This window comes from Poecilia reticulata, unplaced genomic scaffold (genome assembly GCF_904066995.2).
Source record: "Poecilia reticulata unplaced genomic scaffold, P_reticulata-male-v2 Scaffold_31, whole genome shotgun sequence".
Classification (NCBI taxonomy): Eukaryota; Metazoa; Chordata; class Actinopteri; order Cyprinodontiformes; family Poeciliidae; genus Poecilia; species Poecilia reticulata.
This window is the reverse complement of record NW_027675129.1, coordinates 50,740-70,309: the sequence shown is the minus strand read 5'-3', so window position 1 is coordinate 70,309 and position 19,570 is coordinate 50,740. Positions and strand designations below refer to the sequence as shown.

At 40.6% G+C, this 19,570-nt stretch overlaps 1 protein-coding gene and 1 pseudogene across 2 annotated transcripts; both read left to right on the top strand.

The window, feature by feature from the left end:
* The first annotated feature begins 1,404 nt into the window (after positions 1-1,404).
* LOC145550292 (NLR family CARD domain-containing protein 3-like) lies at positions 1,405-8,307 on the top strand (annotated as a pseudogene). The gene is made up of 5 exons (XR_014086196.1): positions 1,405-1,547; positions 3,094-3,128; positions 3,807-4,088; positions 4,519-6,274; positions 7,513-8,307. The product of XR_014086196.1 is annotated as an NLR family CARD domain-containing protein 3-like (transcript).
* A 9,622-nt stretch (positions 8,308-17,929) lies between these two features.
* LOC145550293 (nuclear factor 7, ovary-like) lies at positions 17,930-19,179 on the top strand. The gene has a single exon (XM_081604329.1). It carries the CDS (start codon positions 17,946-17,948, stop codon positions 19,131-19,133), a length of 1,188 nt encoding a protein of 395 aa, XP_081460455.1. The 5' UTR covers positions 17,930-17,945; the 3' UTR covers positions 19,134-19,179.
* Positions 19,180-19,570: the final 391 nt, after the last annotated feature.

Sequence of the window (19,570 nt, the reverse complement as noted above, 5' to 3'; positions counted from 1 at the left end):
CAAGCTGCAGTTCGTTTTTTATTTGAAAGTTCATAACGTACGTAGCCAAAAGAAATTACTCGCGGAAGCATATTTGAGCGGTTATTTCGTCTTTCGTTCCCTGAGCTCTGCAGCGTCACCGCGTTTTTAAAAATCCTGTTAATTTGATTGGTTGAGCTGCAGCTACGCACACATACATACATGAGGATAGAGGAGAAACAGAGGGACGGTCTGCGCATGTTGATACGGAATGAGTGAAATTAATTAATGACGCCACTTTATAAATAATGTGTTTTAAATTTTAAGACTTTGAGTAAAAATATCAAGTCTTTTCAAGTAAACAGCTTCAAATCGAGTCAAGTCCCAAGTCAATGGCATGAAAAGTCAAAGTCAAGTCCGAGTCTTTGAACATTTTTTTCAAGTCAAGTCTCAAGTCATGATTTTAACGACTCGAGTCCAAGTCATGTGACTCGAGTCCAAGTCATGTGATTCGAGTCCAAGTTCTTCTGCCCAGATAATTTATTTATATCTCAATAAATCCAGTGGACATGCAGAGGAGATAATAATGTTCCTGTAAAGGTGATCACAGTCAAATACGTTTTACACCAAGATTGAATCTTTGCAGGGAAAGAAAACTAAACAAACTGACGGCTTTAAAACTTTTACACAGTAATATTTCATTTTTAGATGAAATTCTTCATTTTAATTTTTTACCCTTAATTTTTCCACTATCAGAAGCAGTATGTTAGAAAATGCAGCAAACAAAAGCATTTCTACGTTAACTTTAAATATTGTAGAGTTAAATGTGAGGTCGACTGTGTGACAGATGAACCTCGACCCAAACTGAAGAATGAGGAAACATTCCTGCACAGCAGAGACACAAACTCATAAACATCTTCCAGTAAACGCCTTCAGTGATTAAAACCTGTTTGTAACTTAGCAGGTTTTAACTTTTCCATTGAAATGTTTGAAACAAACCAGTTAAACAACTTAAAGCCTCCAGGCTAAAAGAGGCCGAAGCTTAAAGAACATTATGTTCAGAATGAAAGAGGTTCAGGTGAGAATCAAAGTTTCCTTCAGATCAACATTAAACAAGATTAAATAAATTAATAAAATCTGTATTTGATAACATGAACATATCAGAGTCGTGTCAACATGTGGAGAAACTTCAACATTTCTAGGTTCTTGGCTCTTTGGCTCAGATCAGAATAAGCAGAAACTATTATTATTTTTATTGCTCTTTTGTTTCTGAGCAGAAACTTGTTGGTTGTTAGTTCTTTATAGATAAAATTGAAAATCTCCATTAATTTAATAAAATATTGATTCAAAATACTAAATATATTTAAAACATAAAGAACATTTAAACCAAAATGTAAATTTATTGTTTTTAAACATTTATTTCCTGGTATCAATGATCAGACAGGATTCCTGTCATTTCAACAGGTGAACACACCTCTGCTGTCAGAGGGGGCGGAGCCTGAGGTGGGTCCGGTTCAGGTTCTGGAGAATCGGGTCCAGTTCTCCAGTTTGCTCCGACTCGGTTTGTGTGAACAGAAGGAGAATCTAAGGTGAGTTTTAACTCCACTTTCTACTGGTTTCCAGTCCTGACTGGGTTTTCTCTCTTTGAGCTGCTGGACAGAACCAGAACTGGGCCTGGTTCTGGTTCTGGTTCAGAGCTGCAGCACCTGATTTCAACCAGGAACTCTGATTTTCTCTGAGTTTTCATCTGTAACCCAGACAACCAGCGGAGTTTGCTCCCAGTTTCATAGTGGAGTCAAAGTGGTACCAGTAGGTTCTGAGTGTTTGTGGCCCGGCTGAGATATCTGGGTTCTGGTTGGTGGATGGAAAATATTTCAATATGAAGTCAATAATTTATTGATCAGAGAGGATTTATCTGGGCTTTTATCAGTAGATTGAATCAGTCTGTGGTGACAGAGGACAACTGATCACATTTCAATCAATTATTGATCAATAATCAGTGATTATGGTGACATAACAACACAGCACCCCCTAGAGTATTTAAAAACATCCACAGCTGTTATTTAGACCTGAACAGTTAAAACATTAAAACCGGTAAAAACTATTGGACCCGATTTACACACCCAGCAGGAAGTCGGCCATTTTGTATCAAATGTTTTGTTTTGGTTTTTATTTCTTTATATTTTTGACATTTTGACCTTACAAATAAAAAGTTAACTAAAACTCTGAGATTTGGTTGTGAAAGCTCAGATGTTTAAGTTTCTTTAATACCAAGAAAACTTTCCTCCACTCCAACCGTCGCTCTATTTCTGAGTTTTTAAAATAATTTAGCAAATATTTGCATAATTATTGGTTCAGTCACAGTAATAATTTACTTTTAATAGTAACTGTTTAAATGTTTAATATTTTAATCACTGAAATCTTTCACTGATATTCCCAGCCTTCATTTTCTCCTTTAGTCTGAACTTGTTTTAATGAAACAAATCAAAGTTCCTGGTGAAGTAAATAAATCTACTTGTTGTTAATCTTTATTTTTGGTTCAGTGCTAAATGTCTGTTTATGTAATATAAATGAACTGAGAGTCTCTTTAGAATCACTGCAGCTTTTCCTCTTTGGGTTGGTGGCAGGATTTTGACCTTTGACCCAAATGGCTTTGTGAGTCTTTTAGTTTCCAAGTAAACTGTAGCAAATGTGTTAAGTTGTTGTTTTGCCATCTGGGAACCCAAGTTGGGAACCCAAGAAGAAGTTCAAGCCAGAATAGCAGAAAACTAGAGGAGCTTTCTGCAGCTGATGCTGCCACCTGGTGGCAGGAGCCACACATTACAGTCAGATGGCAAAAAGCAAGAGGTGAAGATGTTTACATCTCAACCTGAAGGAAATCAGACGAACAGTCAGGAACGTCATTTCTTGTAAAGAAAGATGTGATAAATGTATATTTATTCCACAGATGTTTTTTAATAGTTTGCTCTGACATTGTAGCTTTCATGATTACATAATTATGTTTTTCTTTAGGGGTCTGTGCTTGTGTGTTTTAAATAAGTACTTTTAGGGTATTTATAGTTCCCATTCCAACTGCATAAAATAAACTATTCATGAAATAAAGTCTGACACATAATGAATCTTCATTTTTTCCAGGTAAAAGATGGCAGAGAAACAGGAAGAGGATTTTGGTAAGTGATCAGAAGCAGAAATGAAGAATCTTAAAGGAACAAACTGACCAATCACAGCCTGTGTTGCTGCCATGTGATGAAGCTCAGCCTCAGTGTCTTTATTGTTTTCATGCTTCCTGTTCAGTGAAGCTCTGGTGAAACTAAAAGGAACCGAAGTGAAGAACAGGCCAGCAGCTCTGATACTTCAGGAATATTTACTATATACACTGATTAACTTATCCAGTAATCACATCATTTATTAATAATATATCTCAGACATTCTGTGTCTTTTATTCCAACACTTGGTGTCAGAGATGCTAAAGTTTAGAGATGGAGATGAAGAAAGAAAAGTGATGAAAATGTTAATCAGTCAATATTTTCATCACAATATTCACCAATAATATAATTTCCTTTTTTCCTAAAATAGTGCAGCTCCATATTTAGAAGGTGTTTCTTTTATTGTTCTTCCTGCAGTGAGGAAAGAAAGTGATGAACCAGAAGCTTCATTTGGTCTCATGTAGACAGAATCAGTGGTCGTCACTCAGATATGAGGCAGAAACACAACAACAGGTTTAGACCTGAGGAGCTGATCAACAGACTCTGAATCTCTGGATGGAGCAACATGAATAGTTGATCTTCATCACGTTTTTCTCTCAGACATCAGTTTGAATTAATTATGTTTCTGATTTCTGTCTGCAGAGAAAATACTTTCCAAGGTTCGCATTGAGTTTGTGGAAAGAGTTTCTGAGGAAATCCTGAATCAGCTCCTTGATGGCCATGAGGCAGATGGCATCTTTAAACGTTCAGAGAAAGAAGAAATTCTTCAAAAGAACCAAACCAGAGCAAACAAGGCCCGGGACACCATCGATGCTGTGATGAAGAAAGGACAGAGAGCCAGTAGATTGATGATCAAACGTCTTCTCAACATAGATCCTACCCTGTCCAACCAGCTGAGTTTGTCCTCCGACTCCTCTGATTTAGGTTAGTCCCTTCACCAATCATGACTGGGTGGAAGTGAACTCATCCAACAGTGACTAATTATAACAAAAATAAATGGAGCATTATGGTTGCACTCCACCTGCTGGGCTGTAGGTCAGAAACTATAGAAAAGTTTTCCTGTAGATTGGCAGGAGGTGACTCTTAGTGTGAAAACACTTTGAATGTTCAGCATGATGTTTGTAGTCCAGTCAATTTATTAACAAGCAAAGCTGTACCATTAATCTCCATGACTCGTTTTCTTCATGATTTGAATGTTTCATGTTTCTTCTGAATGAAATCCTCCTCATGGTCTATAATTTGAATGAGTTCTTTGTTTAAACATCCTGATAAAGAAACAATCAAATTAAAATTCAATGAATTGAGTCTTAATTTGTTCAAGTGTTTCATCTTGTGTTGCTAGCTCTTTGTACAGATTTTGATGATCGATGTCAACATAACCTCAAAAAGTCTCTTCTGGACACGTTCCAATCTATCTGTGAAGGCATTGCAATACGTGGAGAGAAAACCTCTCTGAATGATATTTACACAGAGCTCTACATCTTAGAAGGAGGAACTGCAGGGGTCAACCAGGAACATGAGGTCAGACAGATTGAAACAACATCCAGTAATCAAGGAACAAAAATAAACCTGGAAGACGTCTTTAAACCCAACCCTGGTAGAAAGCAACGGATCAGAACAGTGCTGACCATGGGAGTAGCTGGCATTGGAAAAACACTGTTAACACAGAAGTTCACTCTGGACTGGGCTGAAGGCAGAACCAACCAGAACATAGACTTCATATTTCCATTCACTTTCAGAGAGCTGAATAACTTGAGAGAAGAAACTTTCAGCTTGGTGGAACTTATTCATCACTTCTTTGATCAAATTAAAGACGCAGAAATCCGCAGCTTTAAAAAGTTTCAGGTTCTGTTCATCTTTGATGGTCTGGATGAAAGTCGACTTCGTCTGGACTTCAAGAAGAATCCAGTCCTGACTAACCCTTTAAAGTCCACCTCACTGGATGTTCTGCTGACAAACCTCATCATTGGGAAACTGCTTCCCTCTGCTCTCCTCTGGATAACCACACGACCTGCAGCAGCCAGTTTGATCCCAGATAAACCTATTGACAGGGCCATAGAGGTCAGAGGGTTCACTGACCCCCAGAAGGAGGAGTACTTCAGGAAGAGATTCAAAGATGATGAGGAGATGGCCAGCAGGGTCATCGCCCACATCCAGAAATCAAAAAGTCTCCACATCATGTGTCACATCCCAGTTTTCTGCTGGATCACTGCTAAAGTTCTGGAGCAAATTATGAAGACCAGAGAGGGAGGAGAGCTGCCCAAGACCCTGACTGAGATGTACATAGAGTTCCTGCTGTTTCAGTTCACAATCAAGGAGGAAAAGTATAAAGAAGGAGCTGAAGAAGCTCTAGAGAACAAGAAGCTGATTGAGTCTCTAGGTAGTTTGGCTTTAGATCAGCTGCTGGAGGGAAACCTGATCTTCTATGACAAAGACCTCAAACGGTGCGGCATCAATATCAAAGATGCTGCGTTGTTCTCAGGAGTTTTCACTCAGATGTTTAAAAAGGAGAGAGGAACGCGCAACATCTCCGTCTACTCCTTTGTTCATCTGAGCATCCAGGAGTTTCTGGCTGCCGTCTACCAACAGGAGGTCAGAAGTGATCAAGACGTTCCTGGAAGAAGAATACATAGAAAAATCTCTAGATGAGTTCATGAAGAAAGTAATGGAGAAATCCCTCAGCAGTAAAAATGGCCACCTGGACCAGTTTGTCCGCTTCCTTCATGGTCTCACTGTGGAGTCCAACCAGAGACTCTTAGAGGATCTGCTGGGTCAGACAGAGAACAGTCCAGAAACCATCCAGAGAATCATCACCAACCTGAAGGAGATGAACACTAAAGAATCTCTCCTGACAGAAGCATCAACATCTTCTACTGTCTGGTGGAGATGAACGACGTCTCATTTTATCAGGAGATCCAACGGCTGCTGGATTCAGGGAGAAGCTGAATCCAGCTTCTTCCTGAAGGCCAGAGCTGAACTGATTGTTCAGCTCTGGCCTTCATGCTGCAGATGTCAGAGGTTCTGGATGAGTTGGACCTGGAGAAGTACAACACATCATCAAGTGGACGACTGAGACTGGTTCCAGCTGTGAGGAACTGCAGAAAGGCTCGGTGAGTCCAGATGTTTTCATCGTGTGAATGCTGACTCAGCACTATTGTCCTCCTGTTTCTTCTTCTTCCTTCAAGTTGATTCTGGATGTTTTTTTTTTACCTTTAACCACTTCCTTCATCCTCTGGATGATTTCAGCCATTCAAACATCTAAACATTCAGTTCATCCAGCACAGCTGCAGCTTCTGGTTTTTAGACATTTTGATCTTTTTAAAATATTTAACTTTTTATCAGTTTTCAGGTTGAAATGAATAGAAAACCTGAACTCTAGAAAATGTTTGTTTTCTCCAAGATCCAATCAGCCAGAGAGATGTTTTAAACTTTAATCTCCTCTTCACTCATTGAGCTGCTGTTCCATAATTCACCTTTTAGGATCTTTGACTGTTTTTATAAAATAATTGTTAAGATTTGATGGAAAGTTGTACCATTAAAATAAACCATTGCATTAATTATAAACTTTGTGAAAAGTGTTGATCTTCTTCATCCCGTCATCATCCTCACCTCTTCCTCCTCCCACTAGTTTCCTCTGAGTTTGTAATTGAGACCAAAATGTGGTGATTGTTGTCTGGTTCCAGAAAAAGTCCTGATTTCTGTCAGATCCTCCCAAAGCTCTGAGAATCTGCTTCCAGAGCTGGAACCATTTTCCTAATCAACTCTTCTTCTGCAGCCTTTGTTGAAGCTGTTTGCTGTCCTCCATGAAGACCTGCAGAGACATGAGCTTCACCTCTTTAGACATCCCAGCCTCTTTAGTTCCTGGAGAACTTTCACTGCTTCACTCACAACTGGGAGCATCATGTGTCTGGTCTGCTCCCAGTTTCCTCTGTGGCATTGTGATGGACCGAGTTAAAACAGGAGGAGTCACAGGATATTAATTAGAAAAATAGGGTTTTTTATTTTAACCCAAAGATTATAAAAGGACAAAAAGATGAACTGAGCTCATAAAAGAGGTCAAAGAAACAAAACTGAACTCTGGCAAAAAAGTAAAGAAACTGGCTGCACAAACAAACATAACTGACCTAACAAAGAAATGACACACAGGGTTAATATACTGCCTGATCAGACCAATTAAGACACAATAGGGGCAACTAAAAAGAAACACAAAAACAAATAACAGTACAGCTAAGTTTGGCTAAACTAAAGACTATCAAAATGAAAATCAAAAATATTAAAGTTTAAATACTAATATTTACTTAAATACAAAACTTATCTAAACAAAGAAACTACAAATTTCCCCTGCCAGCAGGAACTAGTGGTGTAGTCCAATCAGCATTTAAGCCTGCTGAGCCCTGGCCCCCATCTTTTGTCTGGCCACTCCAAGGCTGGTAAGTACCGGCAAAACACAAACAAAAGGTCAGTATCAAGCAAACAAATTAAACTTAAGTTGATACAAATAAACATGCTAACTAAATGTGCGCGCCAACATAAAGAACAAATGTATCCAAATCAACTAATAAATGTTTTACTGAAACTAAAGTGTTGTGTTTGAATGAAAAACAAATTGTGCATAAAAGTTACCGACTTCAAAGTGTGGCCATGGATTTGGCCATCACAGGCATCATTTAATCATCTGCTGCTGGGAGCCGCGTTTCTATAGAATATGCTACTATTATTACTGATGAGGAGGATTCTAGATGCTGCAGCAGCAGATATGGGCTAAACAAACCCAGAGAGGCCAGAGGTCCACAGCAGGCTGGACTTCCTGCTCTGCTCACTTCATTTATAACTCACTTCCTGCTTGGTGGAAGATCTCAAGGAGCCAAACGGTCTAGTCCAAGTCAGAGCTGTGAGCAGCTCCTCCTCCTCTCCATCATCTCCAGTAGTTTCCTTCATCCAGCTCAGTCAGCCTCTGCATCAGCTGCTGCAGCTCCTTTGAGGCTCTGATGCTGCAGAGAAACTGAACTTTCCTTCACAGATGATAGAAGATCTTCAACATCTGACTGAGCTGAAGGTCTGAGGACATGAAGCCTGGACCAGAACCAGAACCAGAACCTGGACTGTAGTCAGGAGCTGCAGACTCTCTGTTGGGTCAAACTCAGGAAACTGAAGATCAGATGTTGATCAGATGATGACATCACTGTATCATATTTTATCTGTTTATGATCCAGATTGATTTCATTAGAACTGAATTTATTTCTTCTCTCATCACAGACTTGGTGGATGTTTGATCCAAAGGCTGAATGTGAAGTTTTGGCTTCAGCTCTGAAGTCCAACCCAGATCTGACTGAACTGGAAATAAATCAGATTAACATAAATGAAGGTGGAGATTCTGATATGAAGAATGTGTTTGAGATCCTGGAGAGTTCAGTCACTAAAGTGAAGGACCTGAGGTTTGTTTTCTCTATTTATCCAATAAAATCCTTAATTGATACTTTAATCCTTAGTTTAATTAATATTTAGTTGTAATATTTTAAAACAACTTGTTTAAATGTCAGATTCTAATTTCAAACAGTTTGACCTTATAAATAAATTATTTCCTTATTTCAGACTTTAGATTATTGAACCTTTTCAGTTTTTAAAATGTTTCTGACTGATGAACAAACTGAGTAAAATAATCCAAATGAAGTTAATTAATGATGGAGATGTTTCAGTTTGGTTGGTAAAGATTCAGATGGTTTTATTTCTGATTCTCATCTTTACATCCAGAATGAAATGTTGATCCTCCAGTCGAGCCACAAACACTGAGCAGTTCAGACCATCATTAATGAAACATCTAAGAAGTGACTGATTGTATAAAAGCAAATCTAGATGAGCTGAATGACAGTGAGGTTTGCAGCAGCAGCAGGTTCCTCCCTCTGTCCTGAAGCTGTGGTTCTGTTGGGCCGGGTCAGAGAGGAACTGTCCTCTTCAGTCGGTTGGAGCCTCGTCTCTGTGATGAAGCTTCATCAGGTCTCGTCTCCTGAGGAAATAATGGCCTCCATTGATTTCAGCAGCTTTAAGAAGAACCAAAGCCATTCATGGATAAACTGAGTGGTTCTGATCCGGTTACCAAGTCGGGTCTCCAGCTGATGATCAGAACCAGCAGAAATAGCTCAGCTCATCCAGGCTGCTGCTCAGAGAAAACTTTGAGTTTCTTTGTTGATCAAATGTTCTGGTTCTGCTGGTTTGGACTCTTTAACCCAGTTTGACTGGATCAGATGTTAGAATCAGTTCATCAAGTTTCTTTACATTCAGGGAAATTAATTTTCTACATTTTATTATTTATTTGTTCATATTTCAGTTTTAACTGCATCCTGTTGCTTCAGCTCATCTTTTATTCTTTATTCAGATTTATAGATGCAGTTTGTCAGAGACCAGCTGGACGTCTCTGTTCTCAGCTCTGAAGTCCAACCCGACCCATCTGACAGAACTGGACCTGAGCTGGACCAACCTGGACGGTTCTGGACTGAAGGAGCTCTGTGGTTTTCTACAGACTGAAGGCTGCAGACTGAAAACATTGAAGTATGTAATTATATAATTATTGATATTTCAGTGAATAATTATCTATAATTGATCATAAATCAAAGTTCATATCTTCTGATCTAATAAATATTTTCTGAGTTTGTTCCTGGATCCAGAGTTTAATTTAGTCCCTCTGAGTTGGACCTGCTGATCTGAGGTCAGAACAGGACAGCATTCGGACCCCCAGTGTGTAGAAATCCCCCTCAGGTCAAGCAGGTCAAAGGTCATTCAACCCAGTCTAGAAAAGTGAATCCCTGGAATCTGACAGGAACAAATCAATAATCAATGATTGATGCTTCAACACTTTGATCAGAACCTGGAATGATTTTACTGACTAAAATCCTCCAACACATCATGACCCAGTACCAGGTTCTGGTTCTGGTTCTGAAGTCAGCAGGTCTTTATTGAAGCAGCAGCTTGTTGGCTTTAATATTCATGAGAATCTTTAACTGGTTCTGTTGGACTGGTTCACCTGCATCCTGTTGGCTTCAGCTCATCTTTTATTCTTTATTCAGGTTGTTCAGATGCAGGTTGTCAAAGATCAGCTGTGATTTTCTGGCCTCAGCTCTGAAGTCCAACAGCCTCCGTCTGACAGAACTGGACCTGCAATACAACGACCTGAAGGATTCAGATGTTCAGCAGCTGAAACGTTTGTAAAGACTTTACAGTAAGTAAATGTTTGTAGTGAGTCCAGCTGCTGTCAGCATGTTGAACTAAACCCCGTTAGCATCAGAGCAAAGCTCCAGTGTTCCCAGTAAAGCTGCAGCTTCTCAGTGGGAGGAGAATGGTTCAGGCTTCCTGATTGGACACAGAGACAGAGATGAGTGTTGTTGCTGTGTCCATGTCTCCAGGACGTCCAGCTGGACTCCAGCGTCCAGCCGTCCAGCATGTCTAGAGACAGTGGTCCTCATTCATCAAACTGTGGCAGCAGCAGATCTGATCTCAGATCTGCTTGTTCTCTCAGTTCAACAGGAAACAAGTGATCAGGTTCATCTTGGTCACAGCTCTGAGATCAGTCTGACTGCAGCCTGGAAACCGTCTACTGGATGTGCTGCGTCACTGACTGCTGCAGGAGAGAGGCTGGCAACACTCACTGATCTGATCCTTCTTCTCTCTGCAGGATCAGATGATCTCTGTAACGTCCCATCCTCAAGACGTTCTACAGAAGCACCATAGAGAGCATTTTGACCAGCTGCCTCTCTGTGTGGTGTGGTGGTTGTAGCGTCTCCGACTGGAAGAACGTGAGGAGAGTGGTGCGGAGAGCAGAGAGGATCATGGGGGCCACCCTTCCCTCCGTTCAAGACCTTTCATCCCGGCGCTGCATGTCTCGAGGCCGAAATATCGTCAGAGACTCTTCACACCCACAGCATGGATGGTTCTCCCTGCTGCCCTCTGGAAAGAGGTTTCGAATCATCCGGTGAAGGACATCCAGGTTCCGAAACAGCTTTTTTCCACTTGCCATCAGACTGCTGAACTCCCAACCGTATTGCACTTGAAAATCTGGTCTCCACATTATATCTCCTCTTGCACAGAACAAAGAACTCTTTTACTGTTATTTCTTCACTCTATATTTTCTATATTTATATACATATTTACTGTCCTGAGCTGTATGCAACGAAATTTCGTTTTGTATTCACCTTGTGTATGCAATATGACAATAAAGTTTTAACTAACTAACTAACTAACTAACTAACTAACTAACTAACTAACTAACTAACTAACTAACTAACTAACTAACTAAAGTAGAGAACGGTCTCTGTGTCCTGCTGATCCTCAGAGGTTGAAGCTGCAGCAGTTTGAGTCTAAAGAGACTCGGACTGGATCCTGATGATGACCTCTGACCTCTGACCTCCAAGATGTCTGTCATTTAGTGTCTCATGTTGTTTGTCTCTGTGGATCAATAAAGATCCGATTCAAACTGGGCTCCATTTAGAGGCTTCATGGAGTTTTGATCTGAACTGGATTCAACTGGAAAGTTGATCTTTTTTCTCTCTGGTTCATTTTCATCCTGGAACCAGAAATGGTCTGAGATGGAAACATGGGAATCATTTCAGTTCAGCTCTGAATCATGAAAGACATTCAAACCTCTTTTCTCTGCTGCTTCTTCTTCTGCTGACAGGAAAATGTTCCTCAAAGCTCCACAGATAAAAAGATGCTTTACTGGAAACTGCAGAGAAACTTCAGCTTCCATCACAGAAACCAGTTTAACCAGTTTAGAACTGGATGTCCCACAGAAACTCTGATTGTTTTTGTGTTTTACTTTTTTACTTCCTGGTTTGATGTTTTATTGATCAAATTAACGAGACATTTTACATGTAATACAGTTTTTAAATAGTTAATATTTACTAGCAAAGTTTAAACAAAGTTGTAAAACAAATTATGTGACTGCAGCCGCGGATCACGTCATCGGGGGGCGGGGCCAATGGAAGCAGCTTTATGTACGTCACGCTGCTGTACCAGCCGACACCAATGCCCGCTAGCATCACAGCTAACATAATCATTTAGTAATACATTACGTGGGAGGTTCTGGGCTTTAATATCAACATTTGCTTTTATAAAAGTACTGTAAAAAATAGTCACTCAGATTTAAAGATCAATTTAATTCAAAAACAAGAGCGATCCAGAGAAGTCCTGTCAATTTTAACTTCCATGCTTGTTTGATATCTTGCTGACTAGAAAGATACCAAGTTGGCAAACTATTGCTTAATAAAATGTATAAATCCTGAATCACTAACAGATAAACTACAGAAATTAAGACTAAATTATAAAAGATATAACACTGTTCTGTTCACATTGTTACATTAGTGATTTGTAAAACTTGAGGGCAGAAGAGGAATTGATGTTTGAACTGAAATAAATATAAATCTGAATCTGGTTTGTTCATTTACATGAGAAATTAAAATAATTAATAAAAATAAATATATTCTTTGAGAGAACAAATCAGCTTCCAGTTCAAACCGAATACTTTAAAAAATATATAGGGAAATGTGTATAAAACAGTGATTAAATAGTAGCTTCATAAATGTTTATATCTCAAATTAAGGTAGTAAATCAGATAAAACCGAACCTGGGTTCTGTTTAACCACTGCAGTACTGCGTGTGGCCGCTGGGTGTCGCTCTATCTCCATTTTATTCCTGCCTGTCTAACGGAGCAGATTAAGATCAACCTGATTGATCTACAGGGAGTCAATCATTGGTTGGTTCTCATCCTGTTTGTTGTCCTTCATCTTCTGAAAACATCTGTATGGTTTTGTTTTTATTAAACTGAAGAACTTCGATTTGTTTCAGCCTCATCATGTTTATAAACTAAATATTTAATATTAAAAGTAGATATTTTTGTCCATATTAACCTTTTGAATTAAATATTTAGTTTATAACTCAGACATTTATAAATGTATGAAAAACATGGTGAAAATATGACCTTAAAAATGATCATAAATAAATAAAAACATTGTTATTTTTTATAATGTAATGATTTGTGGGCAGATTCAAGTTTTACTTGTTACATTTACTCTTTTAATCAGTTAATATATTATTCCAGTGTCTTGTGATAAATAACTATGTGCTGAAGGTCAGTGTGAGGTCAGGGATGTCTGAGTCCAGGTGAAGGTTCGTTCCTAAAAAGTAATTTTGTGCTTCAGCTAGAAAACAGACATTTCACCTGCAGCTAAAGAGGGAAGAGCTGAACAGAGTCTAGGGAAAAGTTATTGTGTGATGATTTGTTATTGGTAATTGCTAATTAGTTATTGTATTTGGTCTCTGGATGATGTTCTGAGATCCCAAAGATATATCTTTGTATCCTTGTATTCAATAAATCAGACTAATTTTACCTCACTGACTCTTTGTGCTGCTTTAATCCTTTGCATAAGGATGTAGGGGAGATTTACTGATCTTAACAGTTTGGTGTTTCCTCCCGGTTCCTGTGAAGGATTTATGGATTTGCAGTCCTGATCACTGCAGATTCACCTCTGAGGGTCGACCTGATAAATCAGGAGAGCAGAAACCTGTTGCAGTCGAAACTGTCTAATCCTGCATCTTGAGCTCAATAAAGCAAGAGTTTTTGTATCTGAGGCGTCGTTCAACAATAACTAAGTTAGTTTATAGAGATGGAAACGTGCCTGTCCAGTGTGCATCTAGACCAATAGGAGATGAAATTGCTCATCTTAGACATTTTAAAGAACAGTCAGCAGGTCAGCCTCCATCCAGGGAAAGAACTAGTGATGGATCCAGGGCCGTTTAAGGTCACCATCTAGGCTCTGAGCATTGGGAAGGTCCGGATGATGACCGACTGGTTTCCATGCTCCCCCTCAGCTTCCCATCTCTCCACATCACCCTGATGCAAACCAGACAGAGTTAAATTCAGATCCTTCATGTTTGGAGATGTTTAAACTGCCTCTGATTATTGTAGCTGGGTTATTTGTGATCCTTTAAAGACTGAAATGACAGTTTGTTTTGTCCGAATAGTGTTCAGGGCGTACAGTCCACCCACGAACTGCCTATCAGAGATGATCACTCCTAACTCCTCCCTCATACCAAACCTGTTCCCACCTTCAGTTGTCATAGCAACGCTCAACATTATCACCCCCCCTTTGAGTTTCACAGAGTTTAGAAAAAAACCTCACTGTGTTTACTCATATTAATGTATGTTTATAATAAAGCAGACTAAAACATGACATTATTGTTAGTATTTGCATGTTAAACGTTAATAAAACAGGTAAAAAGCTTTTTATAGATTTTCTTTAGCTTGCAGAATAATGAGGGATTTATTTGTAGAAGTGATTTTCCATAATGACATAAAACACTTTTAAAGAAACCAATGTTACATTTTGACTCTGCTGTAAGTTTCCTTTCTTTCTCCTGACTTTAAAAACAAAACAAGCAAACTCAAAGATTCATAAATACTTTAACTTCTTTCCTTGAAAGTTACGTCATAGAAATAACTAAAGGTGTACATTGTTTCACCAATATTGTGAAATAATGCACAATATTTGTTTTAAGAATGTAAAAAACATTTTAGAAACATGCATCATGGGAAGCTTTGCTGGCTCATCCCAATGTCACATCATAACTTTTCGCAGTATTTACATTTATTATATTACTTCAAAACAGCTTCATCTAAAAAGCTTCAGCCTATTTACATTAAGCACCAATAACAGAGAATGACCCTTAGTCTGCTGCTGCAGCTGTCGCTGAGTTTCAGTAGGACAACTGAAACCTGAACAACATCATTAAGTGTTTCTAGAAAAAGCAAAGAAGTCTGAGTCCGTCATTCTGCCAGCCTCCAGGTACGGACGGGGCACGGAGGAGCCGAGTAGAGCTGCCATTCTTAACGGCGTCTCTCATGAGGTGAGTGATGCCATGAGAGGGAATCCTGAAATGATTGGTTGTGAATTTAGTGAAACATCTCGTCCCTTATCTCATTAGGACTCAGGATGACAGAGAGGAGATTCAGGCCCAGCTGGTCAAACTTCAGCTGAACAAGGCCAGACGGGAAGTTTCTGGAAAACATGAGAAAGTAAAGGTGATGGTGGTGACAGAACCAGCTAACCCTCCTCATATCTATTCTAACTCATATATTGACAGGTCTGCTGGTTGGTGGCATGGATGAGGGGTAAGGGGTCAACGGAGGAGGAGTGGTGGGTGGACAAGAGGTCATGGAGGAGGTGTGGTGGGTTGACGAGAGGTCATGGAGGAAGGGGTGGTGGGTGGACGAGAGGTCATGGAGGAAGGGGCAGATCACCACGGGACAGCAGGAAGACGCCTGATACGTCTGTGGCCCCAAACCAGCAGTTGTACCCCTCAAAGGGGAAGGAGCCGATGTTTTGATGCTCCTCATCCTCAGGCAGCACCCAGAGAGCAGTGTGCAGCAGGACAATGGGAAGAGAACTGGTTACAATGACCCCGAACAGAGAGGCCATGATATCAGGGTCATGGCGGACCCCATGGTTTCCCTGAAAGGTCAGTAATGATGACCTGGAGTTACCTATTAAACCCTCAACGTTATGCCTTTACCTGATGATCTGTCCAATCAAACCACCTCTGTAGCAGGCTTCTCTGGGGAAACAGACTCTGTCAGTGACTCGGCCCTTCATCACCCAGACTGTGGAACATCCATTTGTTTGCTCTGTCACAGTGCCAGGTAATTTACTTGGACTAGACCTCATCACATTGGGAGCAGCCATCTTGTGCAGTGCTGATGGTTTGACAGTTTCTCTCCCAGATGGAAATGTTTTACCCTGTGGCTCTGTCAGAACTTTTGGACAGTATTTTTCCAGCCTGTGGAGGCCCAGTATGCAGACATGTGATCAGAGACCATCCAGCACAGTGCATCCTCTCTGTCTACCTGAGGTGGAAACCCTGGGTTCCTACCCTCCAGGTCTGCCACATGTCACCCTCTTCTATGGCAGCACAGATTACAGACGTATTGGTACCAGGAGAAACTCCAGGAGGAGCTGGGAGGTAAACCATGGTGTATTCTTTGGCAGAACGTGTCTCCGAGGGGTTGGCTGCAACTGCCTCACTACCAACTGAGCAACTGTAGCATGACGTCAGATGAAGCGTCTCCTGGGCCTTACAGCCTGAGTATGAAGTGAAAGAGCTGGGAGGAGCAGCTACATGTTATCCCAGCTTCACAAATTGTTTCCTTTGTCCAAAGCAGCTTCTAGTTTAATGCTTCCCCCCTAATCTCAGACGTTTCCAGTGTTAGTAAGATGTCATGATTGATGGCATCAAAGGCTGTTTTCAGATCTACAAATAAACCAATTGCAAATTTCCTTTTAGAAAACTGTCTATGATTTCTTCTGTTAATGTCATTCAGCTTCATGCTGTAACTGCAGGGAGGCTTAATATATTTTTCTTCATAAATTGGCTTTAATTGAGCTCAGTTTGACAGAGACTTTAATATTGTAAGTTTGTTGTTCTAACTCGTTCATCAATATTTTTATCTTCAACATATTTTTACAGTCTAAGCAAATGAAGATGAAAGAGGAAGCCAGAGAAATCAGGTGTTAGGAAACTAAAGACTTTCTGTCTCAGAAGAAGCTCTGACTCCACCAGATCACCAACCAACTCTGAGGATGAACCTTCACATCGTCTTCATGGTGGAAGGAGTTTTTCTTACTGAGCAGCTGGCTACATTTATTGTTGACTATTATTTTCTACTTCTAACATAAACAGGCAAAGACGACACCCAGAAATGTTTTTCCACCCGAGGCATCCCATCCCAATCATCATCAGTTCTGATGATGTCACCCACATGGCGAGTCCACAACGTCTTAAAATTGTAATCTTACTTTTTTCTTTGCTGTTTTCTGTACTTTTTAAATACAAATGCTTTCTCTGTTTAATTGCTCTATTGTTCTTTTTTGCAGGTTTCTGTAAGGTCCAGTGAACTGGAATGTTCTGTCGCTGATCCTCGCTGTTCTTAGGAAGGAGAAATGTTGTCTGCAGTAATATTGGAATACTGTGACATTGAATTAAAACAATGCTCTGTCCTTTAGGAAACAGTTTTCACATGTCCTGGTAAGTGACCAGAGTGAAGTTTGGCCCCCCACCATCTTCAAATCAGACAAAATCAGTGTCAAACGTTTGTGCAGCCAAAATGGGGGCCAACTTCACTCTGGTTCTAGGACATCAAATCACTACGTTGCCTGTAGGAATTGTTAATGTCCATCAGGTGTCAGTATTGAGTGACACAGTATCAACACAGAATCAACAGTTTTGCTTTGGGTCGAAACGCCTCATGACACCTCATCTACCCATCACTACCAGGTGGCATAAACTTGTTGAGAGGAAAAATATATTTTCACTTAAAGCAGAAAAAAAGTCATGAATCAGAAAAAGCTGTAGTGTTTTAATAAAACTGCAGATTAAGAGGAAATCCTCTAGAGGGTGCCTGATCTCCGCCTAAAGACTGATTCCAATGGGAACACATTGGAAAAAACCAGGAAACAGTTCTGAGATAAAAAAAACTCCTTGAGTAAACGCCCTGAGAATGAACTTTGCACCTGAGGATGAACTTTACACCTGCCTTCGTCTCCGACTGAAATCAAACTAACTCTGAACAAGGAGAACTGAGAGAGAACTGAGCAACTAGACGCTGAAACACAGACTGCTGCAGGAGGGAAAACAAGCAAATCAAAGTGAAAGTAAGTTCAGAAAGTTTCTACAAGAGAGAAACTGACTTACTGGTTTGACTTTCTGTCTGCTGTGGTTTCAGCTTCACTCTGAGACAAAATGGCTTCCAGATCAGACGATGATCTCTGCTGTCCGGTCTGTCTGGAAATATTTAAGGATCCGGTTCTTCTGTCATGTAGCCACAGCTTCTGTAAGGAATGTCTGCAGAAATACTGGAGAGAGAAACCAGGAAGAGATTGTCCAGTTTGTAAGGCGATATCATTCATCAAAGATCCTCCCTGTAATCTGGCTCTGAAGAATCTGTGTGAGTCTTTGTTACAGCAGAGAAACCAAACAGCTTCAGAGGATCTCTGCTCTCTGCACTCTGAGAAACTCAAACTCTTCTGTCTGAACCATCAGCAGCCAGTTTGTCTCGTCTGCAAAGACTCAGTAAAACACACCAACCACAGATTCAGACCCATCGATGAAGCTGCTCAGCAACACAAGAAGAAGCTTCAGGAAACTCTGGAGCCTTTAAAGGAGAAGCTGGAGCTCAGGAAGAAAGTTCAGGAGGAGTTTGATCAGACAGCAGAACACCTGAAGGTCCAGGCCCGACACACAGAGAGGCAGATTAGGGAGCAGTTTAAGCAGCTTCATCAGTTTCTAGCAGAGGAAGAGGAGGCCAGGCTGGCTGCACTGAGGGAGGAAGAGGAGCAGAAGAGAGGGATGATGAAGGAGAAGATGGAGGCTCTGAGCAGAGAGATAGCAGCTCTTTCAGACACAGTCAGAGCCACAGAGGAGGAGCTGAGAACTGCAGACGTCTCATTCCTGCACAACTACAAGGCTGCAGTGGAAAGAGTCCAGCGCTGCCCCCTGCTGGAGGATCCACAGCTGCCCTCAGGAGCTCTGATAGACCAGGCCAAACATCTGGGCAACCTGGCCTTCAACATCTGGAGCAACATGGAGACCAGGGTGACCTACACTCCTCTGGTTCTGAACCTAAACACGGCTGGTCCAGAACTCCATCTGTCTGAAGATCTGACCAATGGGAGGAGAGGAGAGAAACAGCAGCTTCCTGATAATCCAGAGAGATTTGATTATTACTGCAGGTCTGTTCTGAGTTTTGAGGGTTTTAACTCAGGGAACCACAGCTGGGATGTTGATGTTGGAGAAAGTAAATACTGGGAACTTGGTATGTTAGAAGAGTCTGTTCCGAGGAAGAGAGGCATACTGTCTGGATTGTTGTTTATATGGTTCTCTTCAGGTGAAAGAGACTATAAGTACACCCTTATATCTCTCAAATTTTGACAGTAGTGGTCACGGTGGGTGGTCCTGTTCGGGGAGGGGCAACGTGGGTGGTCCTGTTGGGGGAGGGGCGACGTGGGTGGTCTGGAAACGGGGGAGGGGGAGGGCAAACGTGGGTGGTCTAGAGAAACAGGTGTTTGCGGTTATGGACAGCAGCAGATGTAAGGGGTGTCGTTGGTTTCTTTCTAAATAAATGCCGACTGCGGGCTGCAACCTATGTTATCCTCTCCAAATATCAGAAAGTTTCAAAGATGTGTAGAATAAATTATGTTATTGGTGATCTGTTCACCGCTTCAAATCACGAATCATTAGCGCACTGTGTTAGTCGAGATTTGCGAATGGGGAAGGGGATCGCTGTATTATTCAAAAATAATTTTGGCCGCACGTCAGAATTAAAAGAGCAGAGTGAGTTATTGGGTTTTATTTAAATGTATTTTTTC